The sequence below is a fragment of the Notolabrus celidotus genome, chromosome 7 (genome assembly GCF_009762535.1).
Source record: "Notolabrus celidotus isolate fNotCel1 chromosome 7, fNotCel1.pri, whole genome shotgun sequence".
Classification (NCBI taxonomy): Eukaryota; Metazoa; Chordata; class Actinopteri; order Labriformes; family Labridae; genus Notolabrus; species Notolabrus celidotus.
Genome location: NC_048278.1, coordinates 1,805,075 through 1,818,727, shown reverse-complemented (window position 1 = coordinate 1,818,727; position 13,653 = coordinate 1,805,075). Strand labels below are relative to the sequence as shown.

Below are 13,653 nucleotides of genomic sequence, written 5' to 3'. Positions count from 1 at the left end.
TTTTAGGGAAGGGTATATCTTTAGTGCTCTTGGTACTTTCACTGCTTTCAATGGTTGTATGTACATTTGGCTTCATTTCAAAAGGAATTTGGAATTTGAACCATTCATGGATATCAGATGAGAAGGTTTTCACAGTTCGGCATGAGAAGAAAACATGGTTCATCGGCTCCTCCTCATTTTCAAAAAGGGATCATACATTGGCTACGAGACTTTTAATTCCTTTTTAATTCAGGATTAAAATCAAATCCTCTTTAAAAAGATTAAAAATTACAAAAAGCGTGCACAGAGTCATTCTTTGGTTTTTCAAAATATGCATTCTTTTATTTTGTAGGGACATCCGGGTCTTGTGTTCACCTACAATGCGGAAGTGCTTCACACATACGTGTGCATCACGCTAAGTAATCCGGCCCCAGGCACAGCTCTCCGTCCTCCGCTCCAGACCGCCTCTCCTCTCGTCCTGTCTCCAGTTGAAGCCTGACTTTCTGTCCTTCTTCAGATTCTTATTAGAAATCAAAATGCCTCTGAAGTTCGAGCTGTGTCCCGGCAGGATGATCGGAGGGAGCCACCCCTGTTTCATCATCGCTGAGATCGGACAGAACCACCAGGGAGACTTAGACATCGCGAAGAAAATGATCAAGATGGCAAAGGTAAAACTATTAACACAGATATTTTTATTTTCACAATTATTCTCTAGTGTTAGTTAAACCACAATGATTTCATTCACTCCAAAACTGTTATTAAAATGCTGTTTGTTTTATATTTCTGCTCAGTCTTATAAATAATTTCATTGAATGAATTAAAATGAGTTATTTTCGACTTTATCTTTTGAATCAATAATATGATTCTAAGTTTGTGGATCTAGACTGTAAAAGTTTTGCGTTTTGTTCCTGGTTCCTGTAAAAGGATCTGAGGACGTGTTGTAAAAGTTCAGGATTTGTGAAAGGGGTTTGGCTCTTTTATGGCACGTCGCGTCTGAAGGATCCTGTGTACATGTTTCATTATGTCACTATGATTGATTCTTTCATTCTTTATTCAGATCACCATTAGCTGCCACTAACGCAGCAGCTGCTCCTCCTAGGGTCAACATTAAACAAACATAACATACAAAATAAACATAAAATACAAAACTCAAAAGTCTACAAAAAATTACAAAGACAAACTGTGAAGGCTATATAGAAATAAAACACAAAAAAAACAGAAAAATGCTACAGATATGAAATACAACAACTGAATATACTATAAATGTAAGAAAATGCTAAAAACATAATGTAGAAAACCTGAAAACTGAAAATGTTACAGACATGATGTAGAAAACCTGAAAACTGAAAATGTTACAGACATAATGTAGAAAAACTGAAAATGTTACAGACATAATGTAGAAAAACTGAAAACTGAAAATGTTACAGACATAATGTAGAAAACCTGAAAATGTTACAGACATAATATAGAAAACCTGAAAATGTTACAGACATAATATAGAAAACCTGAAAATGTTACAGACATGATGTAGAAAACCTGAAAATGTTACAGACATAATGTAGAAAACCTGAAAATGTTACAGACATAATGTAGAAAACCTGAAAATGTTACAGACATAATGTAGAAAACCTGAAAATGTTACAGACATGATGTAGAAAACCTAAAATGTTACAGACATAATGTAGAAAACCTGAAAATGTTACAGACATGATGTAGAAAACCTAAAATGTTACAGACATAATGTAGAAAACCTGAAAATGTTACAGACATGATGTAGAAAACCTGAAAATGTTACAGACATGATGTAGAAAACCGGAAAATGTTACAGACATGATGTAGAAAACCTGAAAATGTTACAGACATAATGTAGAAAACCTGAAAATGTTACAGACATAATGTAGAAAACCTGAAAATGTTACAGACATAATGTAGAAAACCTGAAAATATTACAGACATGATGTAGAAAACCTGAAAATGTTACAGACATGATGTAGAAAACCTGAAAATGTTACAGACATGATGTAGAAAACCTGAAAATGTTACAGACATAATGTAGAAAACCTGAAAATATTACAGACATGATGTAGAAAACCTGAAAATGTTACAGACATAATGTAGAAAACCTGAAAATGTTACAGACATAATGTAGAAAACCTGAAAATGTTACAGACATGATGTAGAAAACCTGAAAATGTTACAGACATGATGTAGAAAACCTGAAAATGTTACAGACATGATGTAGAAAACCTGAAAATGTTACAGACATGATGTAGAAAACCTGAAAATGTTACAGACATAATGTAGAAAACCTGAAAATGTTACAGACATGATGTAGAAAACCTGAAAATGTTACAGACATGATGTAGAAAACCTGAAAGTGTTACAGACATGATGTAGAAAACCTGAAAATGTTACAGACATGATGTAGAAAACCTGAAAATGTTACAGACATGATGTAGAAAACCTGAAAATGTTACAGACATAATGTAGAAAACCTGAAAATGTTACAGACATAATGTAGAAAAACTGAAAATGTTACAGACATAATGTAGAAAAACTGAAAATGTTACAGACATGATGTAGAAAACCTGAAAATGTTACAGACATGATGTAGAAAAACTGAAAATGTTACAGACATAATGTAGAAAACCTGAAAATGTTACAGACATGATGTAGAAAACCTGAAAATGTTACAGACATGATGTAGAAAACCTGAAAATGTTACAGACATAATGTAGAAAACCTGAAAATGTTACAGACATGATGTAGAAAACCTGAAAATGTTACAGACATGATGTAGAAAACCTGAAAATGTTACAGACATAATGTAGAAAAACTGAAACCTGAAAATGTTACAGACATAATGTAGAAAACCTGAAAATGTTACAGACATAATGTAGAAAAACTGAAACCTGAAAATGTTACAGACATAATGTAGAAAACCTGAAAATGTTACAGACATAATGTAGAAAACCTGAAAATGTTACAGACATAATGTAGAAAACCTGAAAATGTTACAGACATGATGTAGAAAACCTGAAAATGTTACAGACATAATGTAGAAAACCTGAAAATGTTACAGACATAATGTAGAAAAACTGAAAATGTTACAGACATAATGTAGAAAACCTGAAAATGTTACAGACATGATGTAGAAAAACTGAAAATGTTACAGACATGATGTAGAAAACCTGAAAATGTTACAGACATGATGTAGAAAACCTGAAAATGTTACAGACATAATGTAGAAAAACTGAAACCTGAAAATGTTACAGACATAATGTAGAAAACCTGAAAATATTACAGACATGATGTAGAAAACCTAAAATGTTACAGACATAATGTAGAAAACCTGAAAATGTTACAGACATTATGTAGAAAACCTGAAAATGTTACAGACATAATGTAGAAAACCTGAAAATGTTACAGACATAATGTAGGAAAAACTGAAAATGTTACAGACATAATGTAGAAAAACTGAAAATGTTACAGACATGATGTAGAAAAACTGAAAATGTTACAGACATGAGTAGAAAACCTGAAAATGTTACAGACATAATGTAGAAAACCTGAAAATGTACAGACATGATTAGAAACCTGAAAATGTTACAGACATGATGTAGAAACCTGAAAATGTTACAGACATAATGTAGAAAACCCTGAAAATGTTACAGACATGATGTAGAAAACCTAAAATGTTACAGACATGATGTAGAAAACCTGAAAATGTTACAGACATGATGTAGAAAACCCTGAAAATGTTACAGACATGATGTAGAAAACCTGAAAATGTTACAGACATGATGTAGAAAACCTGAAAATGTTACAGACATGATGTAGAAACCTGAAAAGTTACAGACATAATGTAGAAAACCTGAAAATGTTACAGAATGATGTAGAAAACCTGAAATGTTACAGACATGATGTAGAAAACCTGAAAATGTTACAGACATGATGTAGAAAACCTGAAAGTTACAGACATAATGTAGAAAACCCTGAAAATGTTACAGACATAATGTAGAAAACCTGAAAATGGTTACAGACATAATGTAGAAGAAAACCTGAAAATGTTACAGACATGATGTTAGGAAAACCTGAAAATGTTACAGACATAATGTAGAAACCTGAAATGTTACAGACATGATGTAGAAAAACCTGAAAATGTTACAGACCATAATGTAGAAAACCTGAAAATGTTACAGGACATAATGTAGAAACCTGAAAATGTTACAGACATAATGTAGAAAAACCTGAAAACTGAAAAGTTACAGACATAATGTAGAAAAAACTGAAAACCTGAAAATGTACACGACATAATGTAGGAAAAACTGAAAATGTTACAGACATAATGTATGAAAACCTGAAAATGTTACAGACATAATGTAGACAACCTGAAAATGTTACAGACATAATGTAGAAAACCTGAAAATGTTACAGACATGATGTAGAAAAACCTGAACAATGTTACAGACATAATGTATAAAACCTGAAAAATTGTTACAGACATGATGTATAAAACCTGAAATGTTACAGACATAATGTAGAAAAACCCTGAAATGTTACCAGACCATGATGTAGAAAACCGGAAAATGTTACAGACAACCTGAAAATGTTACGACATATGTAGAAACCTGAAAAAGTGCAGACATGAAATGTTGAAAAACATGACTAATGTTACCGGACAATAATGTAGAAAACCTGAAAATGTTTACAGACATAATTTCGAAAACCTGACAATGTGTACAGACATGATGTAGAAAACCTGAAAAGTTGTACAGACATAATGTAAGAAAACCTGAAAATGTTACAGACATGATGTAGAAAACCTGAAAATGTTACAGGACATAATGTAGAAAACCTGAAAATGTTACAGACATAATGTAGAAAACCTGAAAATGTTACAGACATAATGTAGAAAAACCTGAAAACTGAAAATGTTACAGACATAATGTAGAAAAACTGAAAACCTGAAAATGTTACAGACATAATGTAGAAAACCTGAAAATGTTACAGACATAATGTAGAAAACCTGAAAATGTTACAGACATAATGTAGAAAACCTGAAAATGTTACAGACATAATGTAGAAAACCTGAAAATGTTACAGACATAATGTAGAAAACCTGAAAATGTTACAGACATGATGTAGAAAACCTGAAAATGTTACAGACATAATGTAGAAAACCTGAAAATGTTACAGACATGATGTAGAAAACCTGAAATGTTACAGACTAATGTAGAAAACCTGAAATGTTACAGACATAATGTAGAAAACCTGAAAATGTTACAGACATGATGTAGAAAACCTGAAAATGTTACAGACATAATGTAGAAAACCTGAAAATGTTACAGACATAATGTAGAAAACCTGAAAATGTTACAGACATAATGTAGAAAACCTGAAAACTGAAAATGTTACAGACATAATGTAGAAAAACTGAAAACCTGAAAATGTTACAGACATAATGTAGAAAACCTGAAAATGTTACAGACATAATGTAGAAAACCTGAAAATGTTACAGACATAATGTAGAAAACCTGAAAATGTTACAGACATGATGTAGAAAACCTGAAAATGTTACAGACATGATGTAGAAAACCTGAAAATGTTACAGACATAATGTAGAAAACCTGAAAATGTTACAGACATGATGTATAAAACCTGAAAATGTTACAGACATAATGTAGAAAACCTGAAAATGTTACAGACATGATGTAGAAAACCTGAAAATGTTACAGACATAATGTAGAAAACCTGAAAATGTTACAGACATAATGTAGAAAACCTGAAAATGTTACAGACATAATGTAGAAAACCTGAAAATGTTACAGACATGATGTAGAAAAACTGAAAACTGAAAATGTTACAGACATAATGTAGAAAAACTGAAAACTGAAAATGTTACAGACATAATGTTGAAAAACTGAAAACTGAAAATTTTACAGACATAATGTAGAAAACCTGAAAATGTTACAGACATAATGTAGAAAACCTGAAAATGTTACAGACATGATGTAGAGAACCTGAAAATGTTACAGACATGATGTAGAAAACCTGAAAATGTTACAGACATGATGTAGAAAACCTGAAAATGTTACAGACATGATGTAGAAAACCTGAAAATGTTACAGACATGATGTAGAAAACCTGAAAATATTACAGACATGATGTAGAAAACCTGAAAATGTTACAGACATGATGTAGAAAAAACAAAAATGCTACAGAAATGATGGTTTAATATGTGATATAATAAAGTTAATGTATTATACACATTGACTCAGATTTTCAAACTCAAACTTTGAAAAAAAAAAAAAAAGAAATAAAATGATAATAAAATAAAATACATTAAAATACAATACAACACAATAATACAATTAAATACAATACAATACAATAAAATAAGATACGATAAAATACCATATAATACTATAGTAAAATAATAAAACAAAACAACAAAAAGAAATGATGAGAATTAAAATAAAATAATACAAAACATTACAATAATACATTAAAATGCATTAAAATACAATAAAAAACAATACAAAAATTAAAATAAGATAAAATAAAATACCATACAGAACAATAATAAAATAAAATAATATAATACAATACAATTATAAAAAAAATTAATAACATTCAATACAATGAAACAAAACAACCAAGTTAAACGAAATGAAACAAATTAAAATAGAATAAAACAATACAATTATAAAATCAAAAAATATATAATTAAATAAGTCAAATAAAACAAAACTTTAGCTTCTCTAATCCTTTACTCTTTTAGCCTTTTATTTTTTAATTCATGCTTTACCGATAATTCGCTAACAGAACTGAGTGTTTTTTTCTCAGCACTAAAAAGTTGTGCTGTGGATGAATTTATAAATATATACTTCTATGAATATGTAAAAGGATCATGTTCAAGTCATGTGCTAGAACAGTGGTTCTCAAAGTGAGGATCTGGACCCCCTGGGAGGTCGTGGGACACTGATCAGAGGCCTTCAGAATAAAACAATAAAAAGTTTGAATGATCTAAAACTGAATATTTTAATCCATAAGTGTACAATTATATCTATGAAATGAAGCTAAATTGTAGATAAAAAATGTGAATAGAAAACAAATTCTTCTGAAACTCTGCTGCTTGTTATCTTTTTGAAATGACATTAAAATACGTGTTTGGATTGGCCTTATACTTCTTGCATGTAGCTGTAAGCATCATTAAACCCCCTCAGGACTATGGGGGTCTTCAGTCTCTGTTATTTTGGGTGTCGTGGACTGAAAAGGCTAGAAAGACAACTGTCATTCGCACACCACTCCTCAAGATGTCACAGGAATCTAAAGGAACCCTGACATGGATCGTTTTATATCCAGACTGTTATCCAAGCATTATCTAATTGATATCCACCTTCACAGGACTGCGGTGCAGATTGTGCAAAATTCCAGAAGAGTGAATTAGAATACAAATTCAACAAGAAAGCCTTGGAGCGCCCCTACACCACCAAAAATTCTTGGGGGAAAACTTATGGAGAACACAAGCGCCACCTGGAGTTCAACCACGAGCAGTACAAGGAGCTGCAGAAGTATGCAGAGGAGGTGGGGATCTTCTTCACGGCGTCTGGGATGGACGAGGTAAGAAAAAGACTTTAAGGTTTTCTGTCGTTTGAATATAGATTTCAATTTACCCTGGACTTATTCTGTCTGCAGATGGCGATGGAGTTCCTTCATGAGCTCAATGTGCCTTTCTTCAAAGTGGGTTCTGGAGACACCAACAACTTCCCCTATCTGGAGAAGACTGCCATGAAAGGTGCCGACCTTTATATCTGCGGTGTTTGGAATGAAACTATGAGGTGTAGGGTTATCAGGCTCAGTTCTTTGTACCCAGTGCTATAAAAGCTTTGAAAATATATCCTGGGACACGAACCCTGACGTGAAACATAGAGTGTATTAAAAGTTCAATCATAGAGTACATGCACAGACATCCTGGCCTTCAGTTGAAACAAATAAAATCCACTAAAGGTGGAAAAGTGATCTTGAATGTTGTCCTGTTATACATGATGTTTATCTGTCCTGTCTCAGGGCGACCGATGGTGGTGTCCAGCGGGATGCAGTCTATGGAGACGATGCGTCAGGTCTACAAAACCGTGAAGAAACACAACCAGAACTTTGCCATCCTGCAGTGCACCAGCGCTTACCCTCTGGAAGCCGAAGACGTCAACCTCAGAGTGATAACGGTGAGCTTTAAAATGTAGCATCACTTAGAAACATTATTTCTACTTCACATGCTCTTAAAGAATGACATGGATCAGAAACACTCTCTTGTCTTTAACTGTTCTTAAATGCACCATCTAATCATATATTTAATCATTTAATAGCTCAAAGAAAGGCGAGTCAACGTGCACATTAGTGAGCGTTATAGCTGCTGGTAGTGCACATTTGGTTTTGCTTGGACTAAGCCGTCTGTCAGTCTTTAATGCTCAGCTAAAGTGAGATTGCAGATTTGCAGATCGCTGCATGCAGATTTTTAACTTCCAGTGATAGATACCAATTAATAGAAATGAACAAAAGTCAGTGCCTCATGTAGGAGTGTTAGGAAGTGGCTAATTTGCTAGTCCTTTAAATGGAAATTCAGAATCTAATGAGTCTAAAGGTGAGAGAACAGAAAGCAGTCAAAACAGGATCACAGAGTCTGTGGGTGGAGCCATTACATTGGTGTGAATCATTTACCTAAAGCTTTGTAAGATGGTGGATAAGTTAATTTATCAAAGTCTTGTATTATAGAGTGATAACCCTCGTCTTGGCCACTTTTAACTTGCAGGAATACCAGAAGGAGTTTCCAGATATTCCCATCGGATACTCCGGCCACGAGTCTGGGATCAGTATTTCAGTAGCTGCAGTTTCTCTGGGGGCGAAGGTCCTGGAGCGTCACATTACCTTGGACAAGACGTGGAAGGGAAGCGATCACGAAGCGTCTCTGATTCCCTCCGAGCTGGCGGAGCTGGTTCGCACCGTGCGGTTGATAGAGAGGGCGATCGGGACCGGGATCAAGCAGATGTTGCCGTGTGAGAAGCCGTGCCATGATAAGGTAAGATCTCCTCCCTCTGCATGAAATCACACATCCAGTGAGTCCGATGTGTTTTTAATTCCTTCTCTTCTTCTCTCCTCTAGCTGGGGAAGTCAGTGGTGGCTAAAGTCAGCATCCCCAAAGGAACCACCCTGACTGTGGAGATGCTGGGGGTGAAGGTGGCCGAGCCCATGGGCGTCCCCGCTGAAGACATCTACGAGCTGGTTGGAAAGACAGTGCTGGCGGACGTGGAGGAGGACGAGAGCGTCGTGCCGGAGGTGGTGGACACATACGGCAAGAAGGCCAAGTGTTGAGGAGGCAGAGTTATGAAGTAGATTAAAAAAGGCATTTTATTTGAAAGGTTTTGATTGACGGCTCCATTTCTTAAATTGAAGTTGCAGCTGATCTGCAACGTTCTGCATAACAGAGCTTCGTTCTCTGTCGGTCTGAGTGAATCACAGCTGGAGCTGAAACAGAGGCTGAAACACCCCGAGTTCTCCTGTGCCAAAGATTTACCATCAGATGTCTTAATTTAACTGTCAGGTTCTTTATTAAAGAGGAAAATATCTTCAAAAATGGTATCTTGGTATTTTTTCTACTGTTGTGAAAATCATTTGCACTGTTGGTCCTGAACTGAGGAGATTCAATATATATCGAACATATGAAGCTGTCGTGTCAATGAGCAGACATGAAAATAAAACATTCAGTAATTCAGTGAGCATCTGCAGTTTTTAAATTTGTGCATAAAGCAAGCCTGCAGCAGCATGATGGATACAACTTTTTAAATCAAACACAAAGAAGAGATGTGGAGACACTTCATGAAGCCTTGTGTGTGTTTCCTCTGTTCATGCTGACATTGCCTTTTACTCTCTCTCTCTCTCTCTCTCTCTCTCTCTCTCTCTCTCTCTCTCTCTCTCTCTCTCTCTCTCTATCTCTCTCTCTCACTCCCATCCTTATAAATCAGACCTCTTATGTGTTCTTGCATCAGAAGCATTGTCTCAGGATGTTAAGACACATTTATAAATCTGATCACAGAGGAGCATCATGGGATTTGTGACACTTCATGAAGTCTTGTGTGTGTTTCCTCTGTTCATGCTGACATTGCCTTAAACCCCCCCCCCCCCCCCCCCCCCCCCCCCCTCTCTCTCTCTCTCTCTCTCTCTCTCTCTGTCTCACTCTCTCTCTGTCTCTCTCTCTGTCTCTCTCTCTCTGTCTCTCTCTCTCTCTCTCTCTCTCTCTCTCTCTCTCTCTCTCTCTCTCTCTCTCTCTCCCATCCTTATAAATCAGACCTCTTCTGTGTTCTTGCATCAGAAGCATCCTCTCAGGATGTTGAGACACATTTATAAATCTGATCACAGAGGAGCATCATGGGATTTGTGGAAATATAAAATGTTCTGAGAAAAAGAAAAACAGATAAACTATCACCTCATTGTCTGTTTTTTCTTCCTTCTCTGTGCAGCAGTGCTTTATGGATCTGAAGCACCTGCAGAGGAGTGATTCTTTGCATATGCATTGTTTCAGTTTTTCAGATCCATCTTAAGTTTGATGAATCAGCTGACTGCAGAGCACTGTGTTGGATGATCAGTCTTTGGTTCTGTCGTCATGCAGATTCATGTCCAATTATCATTCATTTTTCTGAGAAGTTTAGTTTTAATTTGCAATTTAATTTTGGAAATATGATTGATTGACAGCTCTGTTGACAAATGTGAGCTCCTGCAGCATTCTGCACCAGATTATCAGAGTGGAGGAGGAACAGGGAGACACAAGACTCATTGAAGTTTTCAAAATTAGTTTTTTAAGTGTTTGCATCAAAATAACACAAGAATCTTTTCTGCTGTGGTTGTGCTGGCGCGTTATGTCCACACCTGTTGAGGTGGGGTTATAGTTTCACACCTCACAATGGAAGGAGTGTGGAGGTGAGGTGTCTGTGTTAGTATACAGTCAAGGGAACATGTTCAATGTGAAGGACAAACGCCTGGGTTAGAGGGATCATATCTCACACACAGCGCTGTGTGAACCATCATACACGTTGTTACAGCTGTAAAATTCTACCTCTGGTGCAGTTAGGTGCAAAGTTAAGCAAACATCATTTAATAGAGTTGCATTATGTGTAGGGGAGAGTGGGGTAAGATGAGCCAGTGGGTAAGTTGACCCACCCCTTGTTTCTAGGCAACTGTGTACATTTGTTGTCATGTGACCGTAAATTCAGGAAGCACCCATCATTTGTACCTGGCACTGTTCAAGAGAAGCACATGGGACAATTGGTTGGTATTTTTTTTCACAAAAAACATGTTTTTACTAGTCGAAGTAAATTTTCTGCATGTCAGCTATAATGAATATTATTTCAAAGCAAATGTATATAGGTCTAAAAATGCATATTATGCATGTTGGTGATTTGCTAACGTATAAAACCAAGTGAAGCATTTCGCTAAAGATTAGCCCAAATGGCTTAGCTAGGCTGTTTTTTCCAAAATGGCGTCTATGGGGCAAAATGAGCCATATGCTGTGGGGTAAATTGAGCCACTGGTTCAATTTACCTCGACACCATGCACTGAAGTTAAGTAAAGTCTCTGAAGCATAAAACTGTATTTCAGTGTAGAATGACACACCTGATTTGGTTTTAAACATTTTAGAAAAGCTATCATGCCAAGGAGCTACAAAAGAAAGACCAACTGGGGCTCAACACCCCTTGAAGAGATGGAGAGAGCAGCAGCTGATGTCAAGGGTGGAAAATCCATCAGATCAGTGGCTAAAGACAGAAATGTTGACAGGTCAACCCTGCGGAGATACATAAAAAAGAAGGAGGTAAAGGAAGTAAAATCAGTAGGGTACAGTGGAACAGCAGAAGCAAAGAGGGTCTTCACAAAGGAGGTGGAGAAGGATTTAGCAGACCACATAAAAAAGCTAGCTGAGCAGTTCCACGGCCTTACTCCAAAGAAATGCTGTGAACTGGCATTAGAACTAGCAGAGAGGAACAACATTCCTTTACCCAATAACTGGAACGAAAAGGGTTTAGCAGGTAGGGTGTGCATGAAATTACATGATTCTGAAAGTCTGCAAAGGCTAACTTATATCTTGATAGTATGAATTATATTGTTTTAGGTCGAGATGGCTCAGGTTTAAACTAAAAAAATCAGAAGGTCAATTTACCTCATGATGGCTCAACTTACCCACTGACTTGGATCAACTTACCCCTAACCTGGGGCAAGTTGAGCCACAGTTACACTTTTTTTTGGGAAGTCATATTTTGACAATTGCAATTGATAGGAAACATCCTGAAATATATTATATGTTTTAAGTGTACTTCTGTCTATTTATTTCTAGCCTAGAGAGCAACATAAGTAAAAATTGGCTCATCTTACCCCACTCTCCCCTACAGATCTGCATTGTGGATGTAGAATACACGCTGTTTTATATAGTGCATGGTATCACTCAAGTATTCTTTATTCCTTTATAACAACAACAAAAATGTTTTAAATCACAGGAGCTCAATTAAAAGTGAAACTTTTGTCAAATGATGTTCTTCAGTTGGGTTAGACTCCAGCTGGTTTCATGTAAACACCATCTGCAGATGAGGAAACACTGTTTTTATTATAACAGGTGGTAACGTCACAAAAGACACAACAAAGTCATCAAACAAATTCATATTTTTAAAAGAGAAGATCAGAATCAAAGTCTCAGAGAAGCTTAAAGTCTTTAGCTTTTATTAAAACCACAAATACAATTTGTGTCACACCTGAAGCACTAGATGGAGCTGTGTCTCTGTTGTCTTTGATCCTTAGCCTCAACACAACCTGCATGAAGCTGAGTACAAATATACATCTCTGTTTCAGGAAGAAAAACTCCAGATAAGAAAACAGTGAAGGGGAACAGGTGTATTCAGTGTCACAGATCATTGAATCCCTCATTTAGTGATGCTCACATGCAGGTTCTTTATTCCTCCTGACATGCTTCAATGTCATGAACTGAACTCTTCCTGTGTGCTGAAGGGGTCGACCCTAATCTCGCTCTCTGCTGGCCTCTTACTTACACGTTGGTATAAGCTGGGGGTAAAGCAGCCCTTCAGCATATATGTTGATTTTCTTTTTCTTTTTTTTTTTCTTTTTCTCTCTTTCTCTTTTTTTTCTTTCTTTTTCTTTTTCTCTTGTCTGCATATATATTTCTGGTTTGTGTCATGTTTGTCACAAACTGTCAAATATTAATGCAATTTATTCTTGCAGCAAAAGAAAAGAAAGAAAACCTCTTTCTTCTGTGCTTGTGACTGTGTGCACGCAACCATCACCATCCCTCTTAGAACTCTATATATGTTGATTTTCATCTGTGACAGCCGAGTGACAGCTGCTGGCAGAGCTGTGAGGGGAACACTCGCTCCACAGTCTGGAGATGTAAATGTGTCACATGTGGCTGTCAGAGGAAACAGGTGTGGTTCTCAGTGAGCGTCAGTTTGTCTCTGTGCTTCACATTAAAGAGGCCTGTTTAAATGGATCCAGAGATTTGTTTGCTGGGCAAATTTGATACCTTTAATTTCAAAGATAGCTATGCTATCAAGCTTATAGAAATCTTGCTGGTCATTGCCAAAAAAAAAAAAAAAAGTATTGCTTTTTTCAAATGTATTT

General features: G+C 35.8%; 1 protein-coding gene across 2 annotated transcripts; it reads left to right on the top strand.

Moving 5' to 3' along the window:
- The first annotated feature begins 363 nt into the window (after positions 1 to 363).
- nansa (N-acetylneuraminic acid synthase a) lies at positions 364 to 9,616 on the top strand. Of its 2 annotated transcripts, XM_034688681.1 has the most exons (7): positions 364 to 647; positions 7,390 to 7,605; positions 7,681 to 7,780; positions 8,053 to 8,207; positions 8,792 to 9,058; positions 9,142 to 9,358; positions 9,404 to 9,616. In XM_034688681.1, the coding sequence occupies exons 1-6, from the start codon at positions 516 to 518 to the stop codon at positions 9,349 to 9,351; spliced, it is 1,080 nt and encodes a 359-aa protein (XP_034544572.1). In that variant the 5' UTR covers positions 364 to 515; the 3' UTR covers positions 9,352 to 9,358; positions 9,404 to 9,616. The 2 variants fall into 2 exon arrangements, with proteins under 2 accessions (XP_034544572.1, XP_034544571.1); XM_034688680.1 differs by having other exon boundaries at positions 365 to 647; positions 9,142 to 9,616.
- Positions 9,617 to 13,653: the final 4,037 nt, after the last annotated feature.